The sequence below is a fragment of the Xenopus laevis genome, chromosome 4L (genome assembly GCF_017654675.1).
Source record: "Xenopus laevis strain J_2021 chromosome 4L, Xenopus_laevis_v10.1, whole genome shotgun sequence".
Classification (NCBI taxonomy): Eukaryota; Metazoa; Chordata; class Amphibia; order Anura; family Pipidae; genus Xenopus; species Xenopus laevis.
This window is the reverse complement of record NC_054377.1, coordinates 2463553-2490083: the sequence shown is the minus strand read 5'-3', so window position 1 is coordinate 2490083 and position 26531 is coordinate 2463553. Positions and strand designations below refer to the sequence as shown.

At 42.6% G+C, this 26531-nt stretch overlaps 1 protein-coding gene across 4 annotated transcripts in view; it reads left to right on the top strand.

Moving 5' to 3' along the window:
- Nucleotides 1-1132: 1132 nt before the first annotated feature.
- Nucleotides 1133-26531, top strand: part of scube2.L (signal peptide, CUB domain, EGF-like 2 L homeolog) — a 55428-nt gene continuing 30029 nt past the window's right edge. The window contains exons 1-8 of one of the 4 annotated variants that reach the window (XR_005966846.1): nucleotides 1133-2205; nucleotides 8459-8581; nucleotides 9212-9337; nucleotides 12531-12665; nucleotides 21326-21451; nucleotides 24299-24415; nucleotides 25486-25560; nucleotides 26029-26145. Coding sequence is in view for 3 of the 4 variants with exons in the window: in XM_018257255.2 (XP_018112744.1) it covers nucleotides 2118-2205; nucleotides 8459-8581; nucleotides 9212-9337; nucleotides 12531-12665; nucleotides 21326-21451; nucleotides 24299-24415; nucleotides 25486-25560; nucleotides 26029-26145 (907 nt within the window). In the remaining variant the exon portion in view is untranslated. The remainder of the gene's footprint in view (nucleotides 2206-8458; nucleotides 8582-9211; nucleotides 9338-12530; nucleotides 12666-21325; nucleotides 21452-24298; nucleotides 24416-25485; nucleotides 25561-26028; nucleotides 26146-26531) is intronic. The other 3 variants (XM_018257255.2, XM_041589693.1, XM_041589694.1) reach the window with 3 other exon arrangements.

The window sequence follows — 26531 nt, the reverse complement described above, 5'->3', positions numbered from 1 at the left end:
TGGGTCCCACTGGGTTTTTTCCCGGAACCCCGGCAGGCCAGTCCGACCCTGGGTAAAATATTTCATTTGCTGATGGACGGTGTTGGCTAGGGAAAATAAAGAGGAGCTGCAGCTCTTCCAATCATTGATACACTGACTCTGCATTAACAGTCAGAAAGATAGGAAGGCAGTCATTTCTCGTGTCACACATTTTACACTGTTTGTGCGGGAGGAGAGGATAGTCAGCCCATGTATGGCCCCCTTTAAACCAACAGTAAGTACCCAATGATCAGCAAGCTAGCAAGAGCTGCAACACCCGTGTGCTACCCATACGCACCCCTTACAGAGAGGGCACCACTTGCACCTACATAATCTCTATTCATTATTTGAGATTTAGCTGAGATTAAATCTGTGCACTTTTGTTTAGCACCAGTTTAATAAATTGGACATTGCATCTTTTTTAAAAATGTAAATGAATCATTGCTTTGTGTAGTTACACTGACACTGTCCCTGAGAGTTGTAGTTTTCCGACAGCTAGAGCATCCCAGTCTGCTAACGCTCAAGTGGTATTTTGGGGCTACAGCTATAAAAGTGGTAAAGAAACAAACAGAGTATGGGGTCAACTCTTGCAAAATACATCCACCCCTGATAGTTTAATGTTTTCACATTAACACATTCACCCCCAGAGGAATGACAAAAGAGGCAGGCGTGAAAGGCTTAGAACAACACCCCGCAGAGAGAGAGAGTGTGAAATAAGGCTGAAAAGAGATGAGTGCAGGATAAGAGACAGGCAGCAGTGAAAGGGAGAGTGTCAGACCTCACTTATGTCTCTGCCTTTATCCCTGCTCATTCCTCTTGTGCACAATCCTCCTCATCCTCACACAAGTGTCTCTGAACTGTGTCTGAAAGAAGGTGAGGAGAGTTAAACTTCCCCACCCTGCAATGCCAACAGGAAAAAGTAGCACTAGGCAGGATTAAAGGGGAAGTACATGTGGGTACCTGGGGAGAGCTACAGAGGTGAGATGGGCTGGTGACTGTAGTTAAGGGGCAAATAGAAGATGTGTGGGGGAATTAACAAAAAGTAAAAGGAGCTGAGTGACAGGACTGGGGGGAGGAGGGGTGGAAGAGAATTAATGGGGAGGGGAGGAGTAGGCAGAGGAGGAGATGGGAGTTTTAGAGAATAGAAGGAAAGGTACTGGGAGCAGAGCTAGTGATCCAGCAAATGAGACACAGAGACCAGTGACCGGCTGAGGGGGAGAAGGGCAAGAGCTGCTGGAAGGAGAGATCAGGACAGAGGCAAGGGGGAAGGGTAACATAGGAAAGAGGGACAGAGGGGGAATCAGTAGAGAAAAACACAGAAAAGATAAGAGAACCCAACAGAGAGGGGGACAAGGAGGAGAGCAGGGGAACATGTTAGGGCTTTGGGAATTGGACTAGTGGCTGACACAGGAATGAGAAGGACATTGAGGTTTTTCCTGGGATCACAGTAGGCATTCATTTCAGGAGATAAGGGGGTCACTGTAGGGTAGAGCGGGCAGTGAGGGAGACAGAAACAGTGGGGGTTTGGTCAGAGAACTCTGTCAAATTTGGTTAAGAAACAATAAGAGATTCGCTGAATATTTGGGATGAAGAACAGGAGAGGTTTCATGGAATAGGCTTGTGGAGCACAGGAGGGACCTTCCCATGAGGCACAGGAGAGTACTTACTGCAACGCTTTGTTGAAGCTTGTGACTGTGGAAGACTGGGCAGAGGCACAAGAGAGGACTCAAGTTTGGGTGAAGGCAAAAGAAAGGAGGTTGGCTGGAGCGCAGGTGAAGGCTCAGGACTCTACAAAGCTAAGTGGAGGCACAGCAGAAGGCTGCCTGGAAGGTTGAGTAGAAACCTGGAGAAGAAGCAAAGGGGTGGGTTTAATGGAAGATTAAGAAGGGGTGAAGCTGTAGGACAAGTCTTTGGAGCGGTGCGTAGTGAAAGTTGTTGCGGGAGGACTTTGAAGGGGTCTCTGGAGGAAGGTTAGGAGGGGCTAGACAAAAGAAGAGGGTCTCGGTGGGAGCGGTATAACGGGATCTGTATTGAGAGCTCTGGAAAGGCGGAGTTGCAGACAGTGCATCAGTAGGAGCAGCCACTGACTTTGCGATAAAATGTGCTCCTTGGGGGTGGGCCTTTGGATTTTCCTATCGCTTCTTCCGCTTTGCGCACCTGCGCACCCTGCAACTCGAGCGCACACAGGTGAGTGACACTGCTTTGGGGACCTCACTAGCCATTTTCTCTTCACAGAAACTGCGGGTGGGGCTTATTGATTCCTCGCTATACTCTGCTGTCAGTCTCTTCATCTTCCGAATGTGCAGATGATGGCCAGGGAATTTCTGGCTAGCCACGTGCCAAGACTATTTGCCAGACAGCTGTACTAAAGAAAGAAACATTTTCTGGGAAATTGTGGCTGCAGTTTAAATTCAGTGCTTGTGCCACACTGGTATTGGCGATTAGTAGCTGCTACTTGTAGTTTGCAGGAATCACATTTAGTCTTGTAATCCTGTATGCCCAAAACAATGAAACATAAAGATCTGCTGTATAAATATAATATTGCAAACTGCACTGGGGCTGTGACTGATGGGATCTCTGTAAATCCCTATGGAACACGTCAGAACTATATAAATAAAGGATAATAATAACATATTGGCAGCTAATATCTGCTTGTGTAGGGTCGCTTTGAGAATATCGTTTTTATCTTTATAAACCACATTTACAATGTTTACAAACACCTCAGTCTCAGTAGGATCTACTTACTGTGTATAACAAGCAAATCGACATTTGACAGAAACCAATAGGATTGTTAGGATATTCATAAAGGGCCCCTGTCCCTTTAAATCAGTTTGATTGAAAGTATAATTACAGATTCTCAGGAAATTCCCACTTTTCACTTTTCTTACTCAAACATTGACCATGTGCTGTCTGCTTTCCAGACCAAAAAAAAACAGATCAGATACCCTCCACCCCCTTTCACATGCCCCTAGGGCTTCTTTGTCTTGCATTGTTTGTGCCCCCTGCAGTACTTAACCCCCTTCAGTGCTGAGTCAGTCAGTAATGCAAAGCGAGGAACATTCTGCTCCCTAGCTGGAATAGCACTGGGTTAACCCATAGGAATTTCACTGGAGCTACTGTACCAGGGGAAGTGTCACTTAAGTTTGTTTGCAAACAGCACTTTAATTTAACTGTTTAACTGCCTCGGGGGCAAATGTCATGTATTGGTGTTGCTGAGTAACTAAGGGGTTAATGAAAAATATATAATTTACTCATTTACAGGACGGGGGCCAGCTAAGTATAAAATAAAAAGGATTAGGTAAAGCAGATAGTATGAAGGTGTCATGTAGGCCATGGCACCCAGTTTTGGGTGCTGTATTTACTGGCCAGGCAGGGGTTGGTGAGGTAGTAGAAAAATTGCTTCCCCCACCCTGTGCAACAACAACACATGCAGATTGATTCTTTTTCATACTTATACGAAATATATTTCTAAATATTAAAAAAATGACCATTTTATACATTTACATTGATAGAGTAGCATATGATATATGATTGTTAGATAACAGACATGTCTACCTGATGAGGGATGTTGAAACAAACCAGCAGCACACTGATTGTAGTGTAATAAGTGAGATTGGTATTTATTTAACCCATATACATACGAGGTAAGGGCAACGTTTCGCACCCCACTGGGCCCTTTATCAAGTATGCTGGACCTGTTGGGCAAGAAAAGATCATAAGATTAAGCACCTGATACCCTCAACAGGTTTCTATTGGAAGGGTTGAGCACTCCAAATTCTACAAATACCTGATGCGGGATGACTTGGCTTTACATTTAGAATAATAATGTAGAAAATGTTTACTTTAAAATTGGGTTAATCTATAGTTACCCACTCAGTAACTATAGAGGAAGCAGACCCTGCGGCTGCAGGGGGGCCCAGGAGGTATAGGGGCCCCACGAGGCCCTAATTCATATACAATTTCAATAAATATTGGAGAAACAAGTCAACCTCTAAACATTTTGGGGGCCTGAAAAATAATTTGCTGTGGGGCCCAGTAATATCTAGTTACGCCACTGCTGGGCAGGGTCCATCTCTGGTTCCTCATTCTGTATTTACCCCTCACCTTCTCCTCTGTCTGGGCAGGGTCCATCTGTGGTTCCTCATTCTGTATGTGCCCCTCACCTTCCCCTCTGTCTGGGCAGGTTCCATCTGTGGTTCCTCATTCTGTATGTGCCCCTCACCTTCCCATCTGTCTGGGCAGGTTCCATCTGTGGTTCCTCATTCTGTATGTGCCCCTCACCTTCTCCTCTGTCTGGGCAGGGTCCATCTGTGGTTCCTTATTCTGTATGTGCCCCTCACCTCCCCCTCTGTCTGGGCAGGCTCCATCTGTGGTTCCTCATTCTGTATGTGCCCCTCACCTTCTCCTCTGTCTGGGCAGGGTCCATCTGTGGTTCCTCATTCTGTATGTGCCCCTCACCTTCTCCTCTGTCTGGGCAGGGTCCATCTGTGGTTCCTTATTCTGCATGTGCCCCTCACATTCTTCTCTGTCTGGGCAGGCTCCATCTGTGGTTCCTTATTCTGTATGTGCCCCTCTCCTTCCCCTCTGTCTGGGCAGGGTCCATCTGTGGTTCCTTATTCTGCATGTGCCCCTCACCTTCTCCTCTGTCTGGGCAGGGTCAGTCTGTGGTCCATCTGTGGTTCCTCATTCTGTATGTGCCCCTCACCTTCCCCTTTGTCTGGGCAGGGTCCATCTGTGGTTCCTTATTCTGTATGTGCCCCTCACCTTCTCCTCTGTCTGGGCAGGGTCCATCTGTGGTTACTCATTCTGTATGTACCCCTCACTTTCACCCCTTGTCTAGGCAGACTTAAAGAGCTGGTAGCACCAACATCTGAAAGTGAACTGTTTCTGTTTAAACATAATACACTCTTACCCAACATTGGTAAAAGTTTTGTATTTGCTTCACAAACACTACAACAATTTATATAAATAAGCGGCTGTGTAGCCATGTGTGAAGCCATTCAAGCAGTTATTGGGCTGTAGGCCAGAATTTTACAAGGACCATAACAGATTAGCTGCTTAAAACACAATGGTTTTATAGAAGAACCTGAGCAGGAGTCAGATGCATTATGGGCTTTCTTGATTAAAATGAGACAATACGTAGTTTATTTGTAGCTGCTGGGTGAGCAGATGCAAATATAACATATGAAAACAATATTTTCACTCTATGGGGTTAATGGTTTTTTAACCAATCAATAGATACTTATCATAATTGCAGATATGTTCTTGTAGAAGGGTTTTTAGCTTCTTTCTTATGAAAATAATTGTTTATAGATAGCAAAGAAAGGATGACCAAATGTACTAGACTTTGTGGGCGGGCTTAGAAATCAAAGATGGCAGCTTGTATGCAGCAGGCCAGAGAAGAGCCAACGCTTATCTAATTCAATAAATAGTGCAGTAAAGATGTACAAGTTAGGGATAAAATGTTGATAAGCAGAATAGTTGTCTTCAGACATTCAAGGTTGCCCTTTTTTTTTTTTTTTAATTTTTTTAAATTTCAGTGTAATTTACTGATGCACTGAGATTTGTAAATAATAATAATTTGTAAAAATATTTGGAGATTAAAGGCTGAAATGAGTTGCTGATCCACAAATGGCCCAGATACGGGTCAGACCTGATTAGGGGGATACAAGAGAACTTCTTTCCCCAGCTCACAGTGTTGCCCTGTTTTCTGGCCCTTAAATCTGTCACGCTGAAAACGACCAGTTTGTAAGTTAAACACTCGCTGATCTTTTTTGCATTTATATGTGAACGAAAGTAAACAAACCTTTTCTCGCTAATCCCTACAATGGGACCAGTATTCTGGCCCAAAATGAAAAAAAAAAAAAACGCGTCCGTGCCGCGCGGAATCCGCTGCCAAGTTTAACTTTCCAGATTTTTTTTTTATTTTTCTCTTTTGGGGCTTTTTGGCACATCATTAATATGATTAAACATTTTTGCATATTTCAAGTAGGAGAGGAAGCTTGTGGTTACAAAGTTACAAAATGAACAAGTGGGAACACAGGCTGCCATTTTAAGGAGCCAACAAATTCAGTTACAGACGAGCGTTCCTGGTGGACTGTCCTGGGGATCTAATTTATAGAGGACCATATCTCACGTTCACTACTGCGGCAATAGCGGTGGCTCCGGCCATTGGGAATGTTTGCGAAAGTTTGGGCCGGAAATCTGTTTAAGAAAAGCATTTTGTGTAGAGTTAGAGAATATTGGCCTGTTCTACGTACATCACTGCCGTGTGTTTGCACAGTGCTCTGCCCAACCCAATCCCTGAAATGGAACCTATTTCGGCTTTTTTTTATGGTAGGCATTCTGGGACGTGCCTGGTAACTTAATCTCCTTTTTTCCATAGGTTTTGCAAATCAGTAAATGGAAAGGCTGCTCGCCTTTTAAACTCGCTGAATGAGAAATGTACATTAAGTTTTGTTTGTTTTTCTTCTTTATGTATAGTTTGAGGGAATAGCTCACTGCAAGCATAAAATTCCCCCTCTCGTTATTCCTATTTATATGTTTGGGGTGAATGTTTATTTGTGCCCTGGGTACCCCTGGAACTATAGCAGGGTGACACCCCAATGTTTCTATATATCTGTAACCTTTTTATGAGCTAAGGGGGTCCAGTCTGAAGGTCAGTTAGGGGGAGATTTGGGGTGAGTGTTTATTTGTACCCTGGGTACCCCTGGAACTATAGCAGAGTGACACCCCAATGTTTCTATATATCTGTAACCTTGTTATGAGCTAAGGGGGCCCAGTCTGAAGGTCAGTTAGGGGGAGATTTGGGGTGAGTGTTTATTTGTACCCTGGGTACCCCTGGAACTATAGCACGGTGACACCCCAATGTTTCTATATATCTGTAACCTTGTTATGAGCTAAGGGGGCCCAGCCTGAAGGCCAGTTAGGGGTAGATTTGGGGTGAGTGCTTATTTGTACTCTGGGTACCCCTGGAACTATATCAGAGTGACACCCCAATGTTTCTATATATCTGTAACCTTGTTATGAGCTTAGGGGGCCCGGCCTGAAGGCCAGTTAGGGGTAGATTTGGGGTGAGTGCTTATTTGTACTCTGGGTACCCCTGGAACTATATCAGAGTGACACCCCAATGTTTCTATATATCTGTAACCTTGTTATGAGCTAAGGGGGCCCGGCCTGAAGGCCAGTTAGGGGGAGATTTGGGGTGAGTGTTTATTTGTACCATGGGTACCCCTGGAACTATAGCAGGGTGACACCCCAATGTTTCTATATATCTGTAACCTTGTTATGAGCTAAGGGGCCCAGTCTGAAGGCCAGTTAGGGGGAGATTTGGGGTGAGTGCTTATTTGTGTCCTGGGTACCCCTGGAACTATAGCAGTGTGACACCCCAATGTTTCTATATATCTGTAACCTTGTTATGAGCTTAGGGGGCCCGGCCTGAAGGCCAGTTAGGGGTAGATTTGGGGTGAGTGCTTATTTGTACTCTGGGTACCCCTGGAACTATATCAGAGTGACACCCCAATGTTTCTATATATCTGTAACCTTGTTATGAGCTTAGGGGGCCCGGCCTGAAGGCCAGTTAGGGGTAGATTTGGGGTGAGTGCTTATTTGTACTCTGGGTACCCCTGGAACTATATCAGAGTGACACCCCAATGTTTCTATATATCTGTAACCTTGTTATGAGCTAAGGGGGCCCAGTCTGAAGGCCAGTTAGGGGGAGATTTGGGGTGAGTGCTTATTTGTGCCCTGGGTACCCCTGGAACTATATCAGAGTGACACCCCAATGTTTCTATATATCTGTAACCTTGTTATGAGCTAAGGGGCCCAGTCTGAAGGCCAGTTAGGGGGAGATTTGGGGTGAGTGCTTATTTGTGTCCTGGGTACCCCTGGAACTATAGCAGGGTGACACCCCAATGTTTCTATATATCTGTAACCTTGTTATGAGCTAAGGGGGCCCAGTCTGAAGGTCAGTTAGGGGGAGATTTGGGGTGAGTGTTTATTTGTACCCTGGGTACCCCTGGAACTATAGCAGGGTGACACCCCAATGTTTCTATATATCTGTAACCTTGTTATGAGCTAAGGGGGCCCAGTCTGAAGGTCAGTTAGGGGGAGATTTGGGGTGAGTTTATTTGTACCCTGGGTACCCCTGGAACTATAGCAGGGTGACACCCCAATGTTTCTATATATCTGTAACCTTGTTATGGGCTAAGGGGGTCCGGCCTGAAGGAAAGTTAGGGGGAGATTTGGGGTGAGTGATTATTTGTACCCTTTGTACCCCTGGAACTATAGCAGGGTGACACCCCAATGTTTATTGTATATGTAGGAGTGGGGGCACTACCTTTTTTAGTTACTAGTATCGCTTGCTTTATTTTAAACAATGTTCAATAGATTTTAATAGAATATTCATTAAACTTGTCTGTGGTTCTTCCCAATCATACAGGTGTGGATGAATGTGCAGAAGGCATAGATAATTGCCATGTAGACGCTATATGCCAGGATACACCCAGCTCATTCAAATGTATTTGCAAGGCCGGCTTTAAAGGGGAGGGAACTGTGTGTGAAGGTGAGACTTATCGCATGGCCTTTGTTTTTATTCAGTAAACCTTTGTTTTGAATTTTAGGGGTCCCTAATAAGGTGTGACAGCAGAAGGGAGACCATCAGAGTGGTGTGAGGCCCTTACAATTTCTCATAGGGGCCCCTATACAAATAGATACCTTTCCCCCAAAGTTGCACAATTATATTTCATATGATTTTAGAAGTGGAAACATTTTATTTCTGATGATAATGCCTCTTTGAAAAAAATATCTTTTTAGTCAAAGCTTTTTACCTTGAAGAAACTTCCCCTTAGGAAGTGAAATACATTACATAAATGAAAGTGCCCTTAGCCTGTTGGCACATTGTTTGTCACTAAGTGGGATTATGGGTTTAACCCTTTATTTGGAGAGAGTTAAAGAGGGGCGGTGTCAGGCGGTGGGTCATTTATTAAGAGCTGCCAGTGAATACAAATCCCACTCGGAGCTCAAACAAACGAGAGAGAAAGAGAGAGAGGCCCATCAGCACAAACACTCTATTTGCAAGACAATCCTGATTAAAAGACGAGGCAAAGTGTTTTCACTGCTGTCACTGAGCCGTGACCTGCTTGTGCCAGCGTTGCAAGCATTCATCATACTGACGCTGCCCTTTCTTCCACAGACGTTGATGAATGTGATAATGAATTTAATGGAGACTGCGTCCATGAGTGCACCAACATTCCGGGCAATTATCGCTGCACTTGTTACGATGGATTCAAGTTGGCACACGATGGCCATAACTGCCTAGGTAAGGAGCACAGGGTGACATGGGGGTGGCACGACCTGTAATAATCACACTTCATGGTGCCTCCTCTTAACAGTGCTCTGGTTTTTAAAGGGAAAGTCACATTACTGTTAATGTTAACTGATGAGATGGTAGAGAGAATGACATTGAGATACTACTTTTATTTTGATGATTTGAAGTTCACATTTGATCAAAAATAGGCTTTGGTCTGCAACAGATTGAGCAACACAGTGTATTAACTGTTGCCATTTCCCCTGCTTTCACTATCTGACCATGCTGCTTCCATCTTGTCCTCCATTTCCCCCTGCTATCATAACCAACAATCCCCATCTTCTCCTATTGTCTCCATCTTGCCCTGCTGTATCCATCTTGCCCTTCTGTCTCCATGTTGCCCTACTGTCTCTATCTTTCCCTACAATCTTCATCTTGTCCTACTGTCTCCATGTTGCCCTACTGTCTCCAGCTTGCCCTATTGTCTCCAGCTCGCCCTACTCTCTCCAGCTCTCCCTATTGTTGCCTACTGTTGTCTACTATTTTCTTTCTCCATCTTGTCCTACACTCAGCATGGTGTCATACTGTCTTAGCCTACTGTCACTGTGATGCCTTACTGTTTCCAAGGGTCAATCTAGCCCATTGGGTTCCACGGGAAAATTCCGATGAGCCCTGCCTCCATTGGGCCCTAGCCTGGTTTACTTAACCCAATATATATGCTGCTATCTAATGCCTCTGAGCTCAGTCTTATATATGTTTGATGGGGTCTCTCAGGTTAGGCTTCTCTGGTGGGACTGTGGGCCCCAGTCCAGCACTACTGTCTCCATTCTTCCCAACTATCTTTATGTTTCCCTAATGTCTCCATCCTGCCCTTCTATCTCCATCTTGCTCTACAACGTATTCCAGAGTTCCAATCTTCTTATCATGGACTGCTGCTCTTCCATGGCCTCGCTATAAATGGGGCCCAAACCCCTATTTGCACCCCACTAAAGACAACCCTAGGGGCACTTACAATAAAGAAATCAAGCTCCTGATTTATAAATAATCTTCATTTAGCTGAATGAGTGAATGTATCAGGTGAGAAGTCTCACTCTTTCTGTGCAAGTTTTGTTATTTCAAATCAAAGACAACTTCCCGGCTTCTCATTGCACATCCCAGAGTCCTGCGTTTTCCCTTTCAATCAGACGCTCATTGTTAGGATAATGCTAACAATGAATAAAAGGTTTTAAGACCCGTCTCAAGTCAATTACTTCACACATGAAGAGAAAAGGCCTGGTTGACCGGAGTTAACTGGAAGGAAAACTATAAAGTTTGATGAGGTCAATTCTCTTTGAGGATGCAAATGGATTCTCTGCCTCTGAGGACAAAGCCATTGTGTCAGGCCTTTAACAGAAGCTGTAAACTTCTAATAGAAGGGGGGCATGGAGCTATTTGCTTTGTTAAATGAAGAGGTTAATTCTAAGGCAACCATATTATACCCTGGCTCTGCTAACAGTGGCTGAAGAGCCCTTGAGTGTTCCAAAGCTTTGTGCTCTTTCTGTATAGAGCCATTATGATGGGTAAATGAGAGGAATCTATATTGGAACTAACAGGGAGAGGGGGAAATCTGAATTTAACTCCTTACTGAAAACTTGCTAGTCTAGTATACAGATCAGAGTAGCAAAGACCCTGCATATGTCATAGCAGGTATATTATGGAGAGATAGTGCCTGTAGTAGCAGTGGGATACTAGTCTCTGGTAATAGTCTCTGGGAAGGGAGTGTGACTGTGGGATAGCAGGTATAGTAGGGAGAGATGGTGTCTATAGTAACAGTGGATAATAGTCTCTGGGAAGGGAGTGTGACTGTGGGATAGCAGGTATAGTAGGGAGAGGTGTGTCTATAGTAACAGTGGATAATAGTCTCTGGGAAGGGAGTGTGACTGTGGGATAGCAGGTATAGTAGGGAGAGATGGTGCCTATAGTAACAGTGGATAATAGTCTCTGGGAAGGAAGTGTGACTGTGGGATAGCAGGTATAGTAGGGAGAGATGGTGCCTATAGTAACAGTGGATAATAGTCTCTGGGAAGGGAGTGTGACTGTGGGATAGCAGGTATAGTAGGGAGAGATGGTGCCTATAGTAACAGTGGATAATAGTCTCTGGGAAGGGAGTGTGACTGTGGGATAGCAGGTATAGTAGGGAGAGATGGTGTCTATAGTAACAGTGGATAATAGTCTCTGGGAAGGGAGTGTGACTGTGGGATAGCAGGTATAGTAGGGAGAGATGGGCCTATAGTAACAGTGGATAATAGTCTCTGGGAAGGGAGTGTGACTGTGGGATAGCAGGTATAGTAGGGAGAGATGGTACCTATAGTAACAGTAGATAATAGTCTCTGGGAAGGGAGTGTGACTGTGGGATAGCAGGTATAGTAGGGAGAGATGGTGCCTATAGTAACAGTGGATAATAGTCTCTGGGAAGGGAGTGTGACTGTGGGATAGCAGGTATAGTAGGGAGAGATGGTGCCTATAGTAACAGTGGATAATAGTCTCTGGGAAGGGAGTGTGACTGTGGGATAGCAGGTATAGTAGGGAGAGATGGTGTCTATAGTAACAGTGGATAATAGTCTCTGGGAAGGGAGTGTGACTGTGGGATAGCAGGTATAGTAGGGAGAGATGGTACCTATAGTAACAGTGGGATAATAGTCTCTGGGAAGGGAGTGTGACTGTGGGATAGCAGGTATAGTAGGGAGAGATGGTGCCTATAGTAACAGTGGATGATAGTCTCTGGGAAGGGAGTGTGACTGTGGGATAGCAGGTATAGTAGGGAGAGATGTGTCTATAGTAACAGTGGGATAATAGTCTCTGGGAAGGGAGTGTGACTGTGGGATAGCAGGTATAGTAGGGAGAGATGGTGCCTATAGTAACAGTGGGATAATAGTCTCAGGGAAGGGAGTGTGACTGTGGGATAGCAGGTATAGTAGGGAGAGATGTGCCTATAGTAACAGTGGATAATAGTCTCTGGGAAGGGAGTGTGACTGTGGGATAGCAGGTATAGTAGGAAGAGATGGTGCCTATAGTAACAGTGGGGATAATTAAATGTGGCTGTGGGATAGCAGGTATAGTCCTTCTTTTCATCAGCTGAAGAAGCTTGTTGGTTAAGTGACAGTTATTGATAAGAAGACGCACAAGGCCTTTCAGCGAATTAATAAAGATTTATTTTTCTCTTCAGATGTGGATGAGTGCTCACATAACAATGGCGGATGCCAGCATAACTGCATTAACACGATGGGAAGCTATGAGTGTCGTTGTAAAGAGGGATTCTTCCTGAGCGACAATCAGCACACGTGTATCCACCGCTCAGAAGGTAGGGTGTCTGTCCGCCATATTGAATTCTTGGCTTGTTCATGGTTGAAGTGCTGTTACAGGCCAATTTTTACTTTAGGAGACATGAGTTGTATTTGTAGTTCAGTAAAAGCTACTTGGCTGTAGGTATACGTGTACATTATCTCACTTCAGTGGTAATGGCTCATGATGTTATTTCAGGCACTTAATGCTGCTCAACGACATGGCAATAATAATGGGAAGTACCCATCCCATCTAGCCCACAAAAATGTGTGCTGCCGCAGTTTCTTTTAGGGGGCTACTCATAGCGTTTACTTGGAGCAGACCTGTGACAAATTGCCCTTTAGGTACACAAAAAGTGATGCTGTCCTTCTTCTCTGCCAGACAAACAGGAGCTAAGGCTAAGCCCCACTTGTGAATAGGTTAATGTCTCCTAAAGCAGCACAGTGGGACATGTAGAAGCGCTAACTACTGCAATGGAAATGCCCCAAACTGCCCAACACACTTATTATTTATCTTCAGAGCAGGAAACTTAATCCCAACCTTAACAGACCTGAACAAACAATGGAAATAATGCAGAATCTCTTTGATACTTCCTGCTGGGAGAACTGTGTGTAAAACCACAAAGGAAGTACAGAGTGCATGGAAATACTCCTAGCGTATTATGTTTACTGTTTTGCATACTATATTCATATAATGCACAAAAGCCATGAATATCTTGTAAATTATATCCTTATAAACGGTGAGTACTGATGTCATCAGTTATAAATGTTGAGTAGTGATGTCATTTCTGTCACGACTCACTGAAACTTGTGTATTATAATAAATAAAGCACCTCCTGTTGCAAAATTTGAGGATATTAGACGTTACCTCGGAGTTCCATGACCTGTATAAAAACACTCAGCTGTTTTATATGGTCATGAAAATCCTCGGTATCTTATAATATCCCTATAATTTACAAGAGGGGGTACTTTTTTCAATATATATTCGCACAGACATTATATATCATTAGCTCTAATGAACACGGCCTCTTTACCTCCTGTATCTATAGTTTAAAAAAATGATTTGCCTCTTCTGCCTATTTTCAGCTTTCAAGTGGGGGCTACTTTTTATTTCCTATCTTTCTATTCAGGCCTGTCCTGTTCAGTTCATCTTCCAGCCTCTCATTCAAACCACTGCCTGGTTGCTAGGGTTAACCCTAGCAACCAGAGAGCCGCTGCCATTCCAAACAAAGCTGCTGAACCAAAATCTAAATTATAACAATAAAAAAGACTAATTGCAAGTTATCTCAGAATATCATTGTCTGCATCATACTAAAAGTTAAGGCTAAACTAATTTTTATTTTTATTTTTTTAAATTGCCTGGAAAATATTGGCTAAATAGTGTAAATTCCCCATAATAAAATAGAATCTTGCTGGGTCTCACACAAAGTTTTTTTTTTTTTGTTTTTTTTAACCCAAAATACCCCAGGGGCACTTCGTTTTCATCCCTGAAATTGTTTCATTGAAAGTCAGTGAACTTTAGCACAGTACCTGCCACTGAGGGGCCCCTTCTTTGGATGCTGAACCCACACAAAGAATATTCCGTTTCATAAAAAGAAAGAAAGAAGAAAAGTAACACTTAATTTCCCAGATCCCAATATTTGGCCAGCGGTTACACATTTCACAGATCCCTCCCCAAAAAACCTCATTAATGAGACTAATTTGTAATCTTATTTGCAATATTTGCTCTTGATGGACAGTGTAAAGGCTAATGAAAGTCGTTTCATGTTTTGTCCGGGTGCTGGGAGTGAAAGATCTTTGTTCGGGTGATTTTCTCACTGTGGGAAAGAAATCAAAAAGCCATCGGAGCAGAATGATGCAAGGAACACAGAACCAGCTCCTTTTGTTGACTAAAGCCTTTTTAATAGGCGGAGAGAGCTGCGGCGTGAAACTTTAGTGTCAAAGGTGTTGCACGCCAAATAAAGGGCTAATTGGGACGTGATTGAAATTTCACCCATTCCCTTAGCACTTTAAGGTTTGTTTGTCTTGGGAACTTGCGAGACTCTTTAAAGGAAAACTATACCCCTCAAACAATGTAGGTCTCTAGAAAAATATATTGCATAAAACTCATATGTAAAACCCTGCTTTATGTAAATAAACCATTTTCATAATAATATACTTTATGAATTGTTGGTGACATTGGGTAATCATCAATAGAAAACTTCCATTTTAAAAAATAAGGGCAGCCCCCTGGGATCCTATGATTCACAGAGCACACAAACATACCAAACAAACTATACATGTTAGGTCACATGAGCCAATTAACAGACAGAGTTGTGTCTTTTGATTCCACACTTCTTCCTGTTACAGTTAGAGCTGCAGTATTTCTGGTCAGGTGACACACAGACTATTCCGAAATAGTGGTTCAAGGCAAGATATGTAATAGGGGAATATTTACTTAAATATATATATGCCACTTACGGTAATTTGATATTAACTGTCTGTTGCTCAAGTATTCATTTTGGGGGTATAGTTTTCCTTTAAATACAAGTTTATGGCACTTTCCTTCTGGCTTCTTTCATCTGCTTATTATGTACTATTAAAAAATCACACATAATATCACATATACTCTGCACTGATACTGGATATCCGGTAAGACCCATGAAAATCATAGTCTGTATCTTCTCTTATACAGATAGCTAGAATCTCAGCTGCCATAAAGCAGGACAGGACTGCTGCTTACAGTGGGGATCAGATAGGATCTGTGCAGCCACTGGGACAGAATGTTCTGTTATACAGATAGCTAGAATCTCAGCTGCCATAAAGCAGGACAGGACTGCTGCTTACAATGGGGATCAGATAGGATCTGTGCAGCCACTGGGACAGAATGTTCTGTTATACAGATAGCTAGAATCTCAGCTGCCATAAAGCAGGACAGGACTGCTGCTTACAATGGGGATCAGATAGGATCTGTGCAGCCACTGGGACAGAATGTTCTGTTATACAGATAGCTAGAATCTCAGCTGCCATAAAGCAGGACAGGACTGCTGCTTACAATGGGGATCAGATAGGATCTGTGCAGCCACTGGGACAGAATGTTCTGTTATACAGATAGTTAGAATCTCAGCTGCCATAAAGCAGGACAGGACTGCTGCTCACACAGGATCTATGCTATGAGACCTTTATACTTAATTTTAAACAATATGAAAGCATCCTCCCATAGGTATAAATTCAAACTCAGTTAGAACATGTTTTGTTTGCAGATAATCTTTACCCTGATTATCATGTTTATTGTTTATTGATGGAAAAATACAAACAATACTTAGAAATAGGTTAAAATTTCCCCTTTCACAAAAATTATAATTTTTTTGAACTGAGGGAAAACGCATTATAGATCGTAGTTGTTTTATTGTGTTTTTACATGTCCGTTTATTTGGGAGTGAATTCACAATTAGACCTCCCTATACAAAACCTGCTCATTTGTCCCTAGTCACTGGCCATTGAGCCGGCACAGAATATTTCTCAATCTCTTCATCTAAATTACCCCTAATGTGCCCTTTATCTGTCTACCAGCTGAACTTTAACCCCGAAATTGTCATACTCGGCAAAGTCACCCAGAATGGGCAGAAGTAGAAGCTTCATTACCATTTTGTATGGGCTTGTTATGGTGTTTAAAAAGAAGGGGCCCATAAGCAACTTTCCCACATATACACTATTTAAACATTTAGAGCATACCTCCCAACATTTTGGAAGTAAAAAGAGGGACAAAATGTTTTTTTCACACGTATCGCAACAAAATGTTTTGACCATGCCCCTTTCTGTGGCCACACCCCTTAATTACCATGTTCATTTTACAAAATTTGGCAGGTTATGGAAGTTTGAAAATATTTCTCCTTATCTAAACTGTTTTTTTTGTGTCTCAAAATTGTTACAAAGTATCTTATTTGCACTTGTTAGCTATTCTGGGCTCTCTGCCAAAAGCCAATTAAGTTAGAAACGTTGTTTCTTTTTCTGGCTGTTCAGTGCAGAGAAAATAGTGACATTTCAGTACAAATGAGGGACTGCGGGTTGAGCTGTCAAAAGAGGGACTGTCCCTCCAAAAAAGGGACAGTTGGGAGGTATGATTTAGAGTGGTTTCCATTTAAAATTGTTTTTTAAAGTAAAATCTGCCTGGCTGTTAATTCTCTCTGCTTCTGAACCTGAGCCTGACCCTATGAAACAGTGTAGCAGAAGCAGTAGATTAAAATTAACTTTAAGTATGAAAAAGAGCTTGATATTCAGTTTACAGCTGGTTTTCAGCAGCTATCCGGTTGCTAGGGTCCAACTCACCATAGCAATCAGGCAGTAGTTTAAATAAGAAACTGGAATATGAATAGGAGAGGCCTGGATAGAAAGATGATTAATTCAAAGTAGCAATAACAATACATTTGAAGCCTTACAGAGCATTTGTTTTTTAGATGGAGTCCGTGAACCCCATTTAAAAGCTGGCTACAGCAAAATAATACAGGCAAATAATTAAAAAAATATAATAAATTAAAAATGAAGACCAATTGAAAAGTTGCTAAGAATCAGCCATTCTATGACATGCTAAAAAATTAACTCCCTTTAAGAGACGTAGAACAAACTTCTGCTACATTTTTTTTCAATAGTGTGTTTGGTGCTTATTTAGACACATGAGGGCTCTGGATTATCAGGCGCTTTGTTGGGTTTTGTTTTTCTTCTGGTTCCATTTAGACAAGTTCCTTCCATGGCCTCGGGGTCATTTGCTCGGGAAGGAGCGAAATTGTTTGAACCACTGAAGCATAACTAGTCCTCTCAGCCAGGTTATAACTCAACTCCTGACCTTCTGATTACAAAGTGATCCGTCACCTTAACTCTATCCAGGAAACTTGTAAGCAAAGCCAAAGTATTTATTTTATGGGCTGAGAAGGTTGCGCCTGACGTCCCGTGCGACGGCCCAACTAAGCGGCTCGGTTAGAGGTCCCGGGAAATATGTTTTCTTTAGCTCAACCGAAGGATTTGAGAGAATCTGGATTAAACATGCATGGGTTCCCAGCACTGGAATCTCATTAGCTTTGGGGTTTTCATTCGCCAACATCAACTCCTCTGTTTCCAACTTTCTGGTCTGTGGTCAGGCTCCGAAGATAGAGGTCAACCGCCTATCAGACACCACAGTCGAGTATAGTAGGTGTAGAGCAATGGTGCTAGAGCATAAGGTAAATAGGCTTTACAAAGGCCAGTGTATAAAGTAGAACTCTTTTTTAACATACAGACTTCAGTTATTGTGGAGCTATAACATAATTCTTCTCTTTCATGCTAATTTGCCTTACTGTATCTGTTACCCCACAGTCTCACTCCCTTCCCAGAGACTATTATCCACTGTTACTATAGACACCATCTCTCCCTACTATACCTGCTATCCCACAGTCACACTCCCTTCCCAGAGACTATTATCCACTGTTACTATAGACACCATCTCTCCCTACTATACCTGCTATCCCACAGTCACACTCCCTTCCCAGAGACTATTATCCACTGTTACTATAGACACCATCTCTCCCTACTATACCTGCTATCCCACAGTCACACTCCCTTCCCAGAGACTATTATCCACTGTTACTATAGACACATCTCTCCCTACTATACCTGCTATCCCACAGTCACACTCCCTTCCCAGAGACTATTATCCCACTGTTACTATAGGCACCATCTCTCCCTACTATACCTGCTATCCCACAGTCACACTCCCTTCCCAGAGACTATTATCCACTGTTACTATAGACACATCTCTCCCTACTATACCTGCTATCCCACAGTCACACTCCCTTCCCAGAGACTATTATCCCACTGTTACTATAGACACCATCTCTCCCTACTATACCTGCTATCCCACAGTCACACTCCCTTCCCAGAGACTATTATCCCACTGTTACTATAGACACCATCTCTCCCTACTATACCTGCTATCCCACAGTCACACTCCCTTCCCAGAGACTATTATCCCACTGTTACTATAGACACCATCTCTCCCTACTATACCTGCTATCCCACAGTCACCACTCCCTTCCCAGAGACTATTATCCACTGTTACTATAGACACCATCTCTCCCTACTATACCTGCTATCCCACAGTCACACTCCCTTCCCAGAGACTATTATCCACTGTTACTATAGACACATCTCTCCCTACTATACCTGCTATCCCACAGTCACACTCCCTTCCCAGAGACTATTATCCACTGTTACTATAGGCACCATCTCTCCCTACTATACCTGCTATCCCACAGTCACACTCCCTTCCCAGAGACTATTATCCACTGTTACTATAGGCACCATCTCTCCCTACTATACCTGCTATCCCACAGTCACACTCCCTTCCCATAGACTATTATCCACTGTTACTATAGGCACCATCTCTCCCTACTATACCTGCTATCCCACAGTCACACTCCCTTCCCAGAGACTGTTATCCACTGTTACTATAGGCACAATCTCTCCCTACTATACCTGCTATCCCACAGTCACACTCCCTTCCCAGAGACTATTATCCACTGTTACTATAGACACCATCTCTCCCTACTATACCTGCTATCCCTTCCCAGAGACTATTATCCACTGTTACTATAGGCACCATCTCTCCCTACTATACCTGCTATCCCACAGTCACACTCCCTTCCCAGAGACTATTATCCACTGTTACTATAGACACCATCTCTCCCTACTATACCTGCTATCCCACAGTCAAACTCCCTTCCCAGAGACTATTATCCACTGTTACTATAGACACCATCTCTCCCTACTATACCTGCTATCCCACAGTCACACTCCCTTCCCAGAGACTATTATCCACTGTTACTATAGACACATCTCTCCCTACTATACCTGCTATCCCACAGTCACACTCCCTTCCCAGAGACTATTATCCACTGTTACTATAGACACCATCTCTCCCTACTATACCTGCTATCCCACAGTCACACTCCCTTCCCAGAGACTATTATCCACTGTTACTATAGGCACCATCTCTCCCTACTATACCTGCTATCCTACAGTCACACTCCCTTCCCAGAGACTATTATCCACTGTTACTATAGACACATCTCTTCCTACTATACCTGCTATCCCACAGTCACACTCCCTTCCCAGAGACTATTATCCACTGTTACTATAGACACCATCTCTCCCTACTATACCTGCTATCCCACAGTCACACTCCCTTCCCAGAGACTATTATCCACTGTTACTATAGACACCATCTCTCCCTACTATACCTGCTATCCCACAGTCACACTCCCTTCCCAGAGACTATTATCCACTGTTACTATAGACACATCTCTCCCTACTATACCTGCTATCCCACAGTCACACTCCCTTCCCAGAGACTATTATCCACTGTTACTATAGGCACCATCTCTCCCTACTATACCTGCTATCCTACAGTCACACTCCCTTCCCAGAGACTATTATCCACTGTTACTATAGGCACCATCTCTCCCTACTATACCTGCTATCCCTCAGTCACACTCCCTTCCCAGAGACTATTATCCACTGTTACTATAGGCACCATCTGTCCCAATGTAATATAATTGCTATCTTCAGCTGGTGTCTGTAGGGCCCAACAATTTTTGTGGCCCCTGGTTAGTCACCCTTTCACGGACCCTTTGAAATACAGAGTGATCTACAAAATTATCATAATGCTTAAAATATCCACAAGACGGTGGCGTTGTGCTTGTTTTATTGGCAATGAAACGACTCCCTTTAATGAGGGGATCACGTTACTCTTTGCACGGCCTGAGCATGTGGAAGTGACAAGCGATTCTTAAGCTCCAGGTCTTTGATTGCAGACCTCATCTCTTCAGTGTATTTACCCTGGCGTATAACTGCGAGGGAGAATTACGTCAGACGCAAAACTGCGGCTTTGCTTTCCCTAAATTAGAAAACGCCCAGATTTCCTGCACATTCTATAAAAAAAAATTGTAATACATTTTAAACAACATTAACCCATAATAAACCTGTGTATTATAAGAGGTAAAAGTTGCCTGTACACATGTTTTAAATTAGCAACATTTTCTTTTTCTTCCTGTTAATGAGCGAATGCTGAATGTATTTCCGTAGGCCGAGTGTCGCAATGGCGATGAGCAACTGTCTGTTCGCTGGTCAGTATCTCATTGCCAGTAAATAGTCATTTAACATTGGCACCTTGTGAAACACTTTTCCTTGGAAGTCAGACAGAATTCTTCTGGGGTCAGGAATGACATTTATGATCTTCTGAAAAAGTGACACGAGATTCTGGCGTTAAGGAGGCGGCAGGTTTATTAGGCCAGAGCCTGGGAGAACAAAGGGTGGATTTTATGGTTTTGGGGCTGAGCCCCCCCCCACTAGTGAGTTGATAGCAGCCAAGGATGGTTGGTTGTTGTGTAGTGCCTTGAGAATGTAAAAAGTGAATAAACTCTGTGCAGTCATAAAAACATTAGCTCTTGTCATCTCTGATCTTTTCCTTCGTAGACTCCACAATAAAATCCAAATAGCGAGTTTTGCCAGAATATATTGCAACCCAGATTGTGTCTAATGCTTTGCAGGCCGTCTTTATAAAACTAATTTTAAAACATGTTTTGTGTTGTTCTGACTTGTGTATAGGTACAAGAGCGCAGTGATGTGAAACCTAAAAACTGAAATTATTTTGACACCTTTTATTTTCCAGAGGGGTTAAGTTGCATGAACAAAGACCACGGCTGTGCCCATATCTGTAGAGAGAGTCCCAGGGGTGGTGCGTCCTGCGATTGCCGACCTGGGTTTGAACTAGCAAAGAACCAACGCCACTGTATCTGTGAGTATATTTGTATTTATACATATCTGAGGAGGGAGGTGCCATATTGATTCCCTTAGACAGTACAGTATGAGGGTATAGCTTATTGTGTGCCCAGAACATTCCTTCTCTGTATATTTGTATTTATACATATGGGAGGAGGAGGTGCCATATTGATTCCCTTAGACAGTACAGTATGAGGGTATAGCTTATTGTGTGCCCAGAACATTCCTTCTCTGTATATTTGTATTTATACATATGGGAGGAGGGAGGTGCCATATTGATTCCCTTAGACAGTACAGTATGAGGGTATAACTTATTGTGTGCCCAGAACATTCCTTCTCTGTATATTTGTATTTATACATATGGGAGGAGGGAGGTGCCATATTGATTCCCTTAGACAGTACAGTATGAGGGTATAGCTTATTGTGTGCCCAGAACATTCCTTCTCTGTATATTTGTATTTATACATATGGGAGGAGGTGCCATATTGATTCCCTTAGACAGTACAGTATGAGGGTATAGCTTATTGTGTGCCCAGAACATTCCTTCTCTGTATATTTGTATTTATACATATGGGAGGAGGGAGGTGCCATATTGATTCCCTTAGACCAGGGGTCCCCAACCTTTTTTACCTGTGAGCCACATTCAAATGTAAAAAGAGTTGGAGAGCAACACTAGCATGAGAAAGTCCCTTGGGGTGCCAAATAAGGGCTGTGATTGGCCATTTGGTAACCCCTTCATGGACTGGCAGCCTACAAGAGGCTCTACTTGGCTCTATACTTAGTTTATGCAATTAAAACTTGCTTTCAAGCCTGGAATTCAAAAATAAGCACCTGCTTTGAGGACATAGAGAGCAACATCCAAGGGGTTGGAGAGCAACATGGTGCTCACGAGCTACTGGTTGGGGATCACTGCCTTAGACAGTACAGTATGAGGGTATAGCTTATTTTGTGCCCAGAGCATTTCTTTTCTGTATATTTGTATTTTTATGGGTGGGATATATTTGTGATGGACGGAGCTGCCATATTGATTTCCTCAGCTATAAGATGGGCATTATAAGGAAGAAGAGTGCCATGCTAAAGCCTCGCTAAAAAAAACACATGTTGATGTTGTTGCCTCTTATAACACAACTTTGTTTTTTCTTTTTATAAAGATGAATTGGAATAGTTTTGACTGTCATTTAGTATTAGGTTTCTAAACGAATGCCACGTTTGGAAGTCGACTGCGAGCGCAGAAAAGCCATTTCGCAAGAGAAATAAATAAACACTCGGCGTGATAAAAATAAGGGGAAATGGGCCACTGGCGAGCGCCAAACATTTTCGAGACGTCCATGAGATATAAACAAGGGCTTCTCGTGTTAGCGCTAATTCTCTTTTTAAGAAGCGAGGTTGAGAAACGAGGGGGTCCTTGGGGGAAAGACGGAGAAATTAAATAAACAGACGTCTCAGAATGTGTTTCATCAGGGCAAGGGAGAGAGGCCACAAGCAAGGGCGGATTCTCAGATTTCACCACTGTTTTGTTACCCTTAATGAAGGGAGAAGGTCTCATTAGGGAGAAAGGTCTGCAGATCGTTGGCTGCTCTTTGGTCGGAACAGACGGTTTCTGCTTTTAGTTTCTACTTCTGAAACGTGTGCGGAATGCGACTGTCAAAACAGTGAAACATATGATTCCCTTTAAACAAACACTCGCGCTTAGTAGCCCAGCTAATGAGGCTCCAGGTAGAATCAATCACCCGTCTGAAGCGGCTTAGAGTGGAGATGTCAGAAACTCCAGCTGTTGGGAACTGCGCTACCCAAAATTCACAGCAGGCCAGCCACATTTACAGCTGCAGGAGCTGACAGTTTAAATGAAATGTTCTTATATTCAGGATATGTTTTAGTAAAGTGAACAGCTACGTTTGCCCTTTAAACTTGGGTTTAGGCTACTCATCATGGAAGCTCGTTGGATGCCTAGCAGTGCTGTAATAGGCCTCTTGCATGATGAGTAGCCTAAACCCAAGTTTAAAGGGGAAACATAGCTGTTCACTTTACTGAAACATATCCTGGATAAAAGAACATTTAAAGGGATACTGTCATGGGAAATTTTTTTTTTTTCAAAATGAATCGGTTAATAGTGCTGCTCCAGCAGAATTCTGCACTGAAATGCATTTCTCAAAAGAGCAAACAAATTTTTTTATATTCAATTTTGAAATCTGACATGGGGCTAGACATTTGGTCAATTTCCCAGCTGCCCCAAGTCATTTGACTTGTGCTCTGATAAACTTCAATCACTCTTTACTGCTGTACTGCAAGTAGGAGTGATATCAACCCCTCCCTTTCCCCCCCAGCAGCCTAACAAGAACAATGGGAAGGTAACCAGATAGCAGCTCCCTAACACAAGATAACAGCTGCCTGGTAGATCTAAGAACAACACTCAATAGTAAAATCCAGGTCCCACTGAGACACATTCAGTTACATTGAGAAGGGAAAACAGCAGCCTGCCAGAAAGCATTTCTCTCCTAAAGTGCAGGCACAAGTCACATGACCAGGGGCAGCTGGGAAATTGACAAAATGTCTAGCCCCATGTCAGATTTCAAAATTGAATATAAAAAAATCTGTTTGCTCTTTTGAGAAATGGATTTCAGTGCAGAATTCTGCTGGAGCAGCACTATTAACTGATTCATTTTGAAAAATGTTTTTTTCCCATGACAGTATCCCTTTAATTTAAACATTAAAATGTTATGCCCACAGCGCCAGCTTGGAAAGGCTAAGCGTAATTTACATAATTTAATGAAGTTAAATATATATTTATATTATTGCCTTTACTGTTGGGTGGTGCTGCTCATGGTAACAATTCCATATATGACAGTTAGTCTTTGTTTTTCAGTGACGTGTAACCATGGGAACGGAGGATGCCAGCATACGTGCAATGATACGGACAATGGCCTGGTTTGCAGCTGTCATCCAAAATACACAATGCACTCTAACGGGAAAGCCTGCATTGGTTAGTATATCTATATATCTGTCTACACACACACACACACATATACATATATATATATATATATATATATATATATATATATATATATATATATATATATATATATATATATATATATATATATATATATATATATATATATATATATATTCCTTTATAATACAAGGTATATAGTGCAGCCAGTTGTAGGTTGAACATTGAAAACAAAAATTGGATTGGTTGCCATAAGTTACTGCCTAGGTGCAGTAACCCATGGCAACCAATCCAATCCAATCCACCCAAGTGGGTGGAGGCACCTGGGGGTAACAAAAGAGAAAGAAAACAAAGTTGATGAAATTGCAGAATAGAAAGCACCCAGGAGGTAGTGCACAAGCTATAGAGGGAGAAACACATATGAAGATATGAGACCTGAGTTTGGTCAATATGTTGGAATATGTCCTTAGAGACCTTAGAAAATTATTAGTATTGGGGTGACCAAGTATTTTCTTGGGTTATAATGAGGATGGAGAGGGGGATTAGCTGTATTAAAGGCAGAGAGCCCAGAGGTTTAAAGGGTTGTTCATCATAGTATTAACTGTAGTGATATTCTTGGACAATTTACAATTGATTTTCATTTTTATTAATTGTGGTTTTTGAGTTATTTGGCTTTTTATTCAGCAGCTCTCCAATTTGCAATTTCAGCCATCTGATCACTAGGGTCCAAATTCCCATAGCAACCATGCATTGATTTGAATAAGAGGCTGGAATATAAATAGGAGAGGGACTGAATAGAAAGATGAGGAATAAAAAGTAGCAGTAAGAATAAATGTGTAGCCTTACAGAGCATTTGTTTTTTAGATGGGGTCACTGACCCTCATTTGAAAGCTGAAAAGAGTCCGAAGAAGAAGGCAAATAATTCAAAAACTATAAAAAATGAAAACCAATTGAAAAGTGGCTTAGTCCTCACCTCATGGGATTTTCTTGTTGTCCCTATCTAACTTTACATCACATATATTATTTGGGGAGGCTGGTGTTTTGGACCGTTACACAGTCCAATAAACTTCTGACTTTGCCTTGACTTGGTCTTACAGAGAAGGATGAACCAGAGACTAATTCCACCGCTATATCAGACATGGACAAGCGAGTGAAACGGAGGCTGGTAATGGGTGAGAACGGGACTCAGACCTGAAATTGGGAGGTGGGGGAGGATTTGGTTGGTCTCTCTTTTCCTAGTGTAGCAGAAGCCTCCCTCTGCTCTTAATCATAATAATGAAGTACGTGTTATTTATACAGCAGGAAAATGAAGGACTTGATGGATACGCTCATATTATAATTACCCATTTATGTTTAGCACAAGCTCAATTCATTGAATACAGAATAAGGCCATGTATTACCCCTTTAAAATGCCTTCTGGTGGGCCATATCATTTATGAGACTATTGATTTCATTTTAACAACCAAACAATGCCCTGTTGCTATAGCCTGTGAGCTTAGCAACCATATAGGAATCCCAGAGAGGTGCAAAGACTCAAGCTCACTAATACAAAGGGAGGCAACAGAATGAGATGTTCTGTCTCAGCTCTAGTTACAGACTTTCTCAGTTGGATTAACAGTTTGCCGTCATTTTCCTCCCAGAAACCTGTGCCGTTAACAATGGCGGGTGTGATCGCACGTGCAGGGACACATCAACGGGCGTTCGCTGCAGTTGCCCTGTCGGGTTTACCCTGCAGTTTGATGGAAAGACATGTAAAGGTATGTCCTGTTGTACTTTAGGAAACTAAAATGTAACAAACATGTTTACATGTTACAAGTGTAAATAAATAATTTAAAGAACCAGTAACATAACAAAAGTAGATATAAATCTTCCCCCATTCTGTTGAGTTCATTGGTGCTTTAGATAAAACGGCTACTATAAGGATATTAGAAGTCACTGAGGGGTTGTTCTGTGACCATATAAAGGCACAAGGCTGCAGGCTAAGTTATACAGGGAACTCTCAGTATCACTCATGTATTATAAGGGATAATGTACCCCCTACTGTAAATGATAAGGATATTAGAAGTCACTGAGGGGTTGTTCTGTGACCATATAAAGGCACAAGGCTGCAGGCTGAGTTATACAGGGAACTCTGAGTATCACT